At 63.4% G+C, this 1,770-nt stretch overlaps 1 protein-coding gene across 1 annotated transcript in view; it reads left to right on the forward strand.

Annotated features, from left to right (window-relative positions):
• Positions 1 to 1,764, forward strand: part of ZNF668 (zinc finger protein 668) — a 5,210-nt gene extending 3,446 nt beyond the window's left edge. Inside the window, 1 exon segment of the mRNA XM_006038623.3 lies at positions 19 to 1,764. Coding sequence (XP_006038685.3) covers positions 19 to 990 — 972 coding nt within the window. The 3' untranslated portion in view covers positions 991 to 1,764.
• The last annotated feature ends 6 nt before the right edge of the window (positions 1,765 to 1,770 follow it).

The following is a 1,770-nucleotide window of genomic DNA, read 5'->3' on the forward strand; positions in this document are numbered from 1 at the left end:
CCCCCGTGGGGCGTGGAGGGGCCAGCCAATGCCACCAACCAACGGCTGGGCCTAGAGGCACCAAGCAACATCAACGAGTACCATCTCGGCCTAGGCACCTCGGTCAACGCAGGCTACCACCACAGCCTAGTAGCTCCAACCAGTGACCAACAGCCTGGCCTAGATGATCCAGTTGAGGCCAGCTACCACCATGGCCTAGAGGTGCCGCCACCCAGCGACCAACGCCCGGGCCTAGACAATCCAGTTAACATCAACTACCACCCCCAAGATCTCGAGATGCCTCCTGACAGCCAACGGTCGGGCCTAGATGATGCAGTTGATGCCAGCTACCACCCCCAAGACCTACAGGCACCACCCAACAGCCAACAGTCAGGCCTAGACGATACAGTTGATGCCAGCTACCACCCTCAAGACCTAGAGGCTCCAGCCAACAGCCAACACTCGGGCCTAGATGATCCAGTTGCTGCTAGCTACCAGCAAGACCTAGAGGCACCACCCAATGACCAACAGTTGGGCTTAGGTGATCCAGTTCATGCCAACTACCACCACCAAGACCTACAGGCACCATCCAGTGACCAACGGCCGGGCCTAGATGATCCAGTTGACGCCAGCTACCATGAAGACCTAGAGGCACCCCCCGAAGGCCAACGCCCGGGCCTAGAGCCCCCAGCCAAGGCTGCAGGGCACCAGGGCCCACCGGCGTGTGCAGAGTGCGGGGAAGTGTTCGGCTCGGTGGGGGAGCTCCGGCGCCACCAGCAGGGGCACCCGGGGTTACGCCCCTTCCCCTGCCCAGCCTGTGGGAAGGCCTTCTTGGACCGGGCCGGGGTGCGCAAGCACCAGCGCATCCACTCAGGGGTGCGGCCTCACGCCTGCCCCCACTGCGCCAAGGCCTTCCTGGGAGCTTCTGCCCTCCCCTAGCACCTGCGCACCCACTCCCCAGGCCCTGGGACCCCGCCCCTTGAAACCCCGCCCCCTGATGGATCGTCATGAGGCCCCACCCACCCCCCAGATAGTGCTTGGAGGACTGGAAGTTCTTTCCCTTTGGAGGTCAGGGGGCAGGGCTCCATCTTGCCTAGCTCCACCCCCGCCTCTCCCATTGTGGGTGTGGCCTGGGCGACCCACACTTTATGGGGGTGGGGCTAGGTGCCCACAAGCTCCTCCCACAGCAGCCAGGGGGCGTGGCTAAGTGCCCACATGGCCCATCCTGGTTCTGAAGGGGCATAGCTAACTGCTGCCTGGCCCCACTCCCTGTGGATAAGGCTCTTAAGCACCTCCCCCCCCAAAGAGAGAAGGCGTATTGGAGACCCTCCCCACAGTTAACCACACCCTCACCCTTAACCATGCCCCTGCAGGGGTGTGGCTTCATGTACATAAGCCCCTCCCACTTGCCCTGTGGGAGGCAGTGCTCTATGGTCCAAGCCCCTCCTCCTCAAAGAGGCAGGACTGTTTCTCCCCGATGCCCCACCCACCCTGGGGGGCATGGCACCCCTCCTGACTGGCTGTGTTCCAGCTTGGCCCTGCCTGTGTCACGGGGCAGGGCCACTGGGGCCTGCATGGCCAGGCCCCGCCCCCTCCCAATGGGGGCGGGGCTATGGGTCCCTCACCCTCCTCTGGGACCCCTGGCTGGGGGCTGAGACTGTGTATACCTGTGTGCGTGCGTGTGTGTGTGCAGGGCCTGGACGTGCTTTTGGCTGGAGTGGGGGGGGACGGTGGGGGCGGGGCTGTGGTTCAGGAAGTGAAAACCAACCTGAAGGTGTGAAATAAACAGCT

This window comes from Alligator sinensis, unplaced genomic scaffold (assembly GCF_000455745.1).
Source record: "Alligator sinensis unplaced genomic scaffold, ASM45574v1 scaffold1704_1, whole genome shotgun sequence".
Lineage (NCBI taxonomy): Eukaryota > Metazoa > Chordata > Crocodylia > Alligatoridae > Alligator > Alligator sinensis.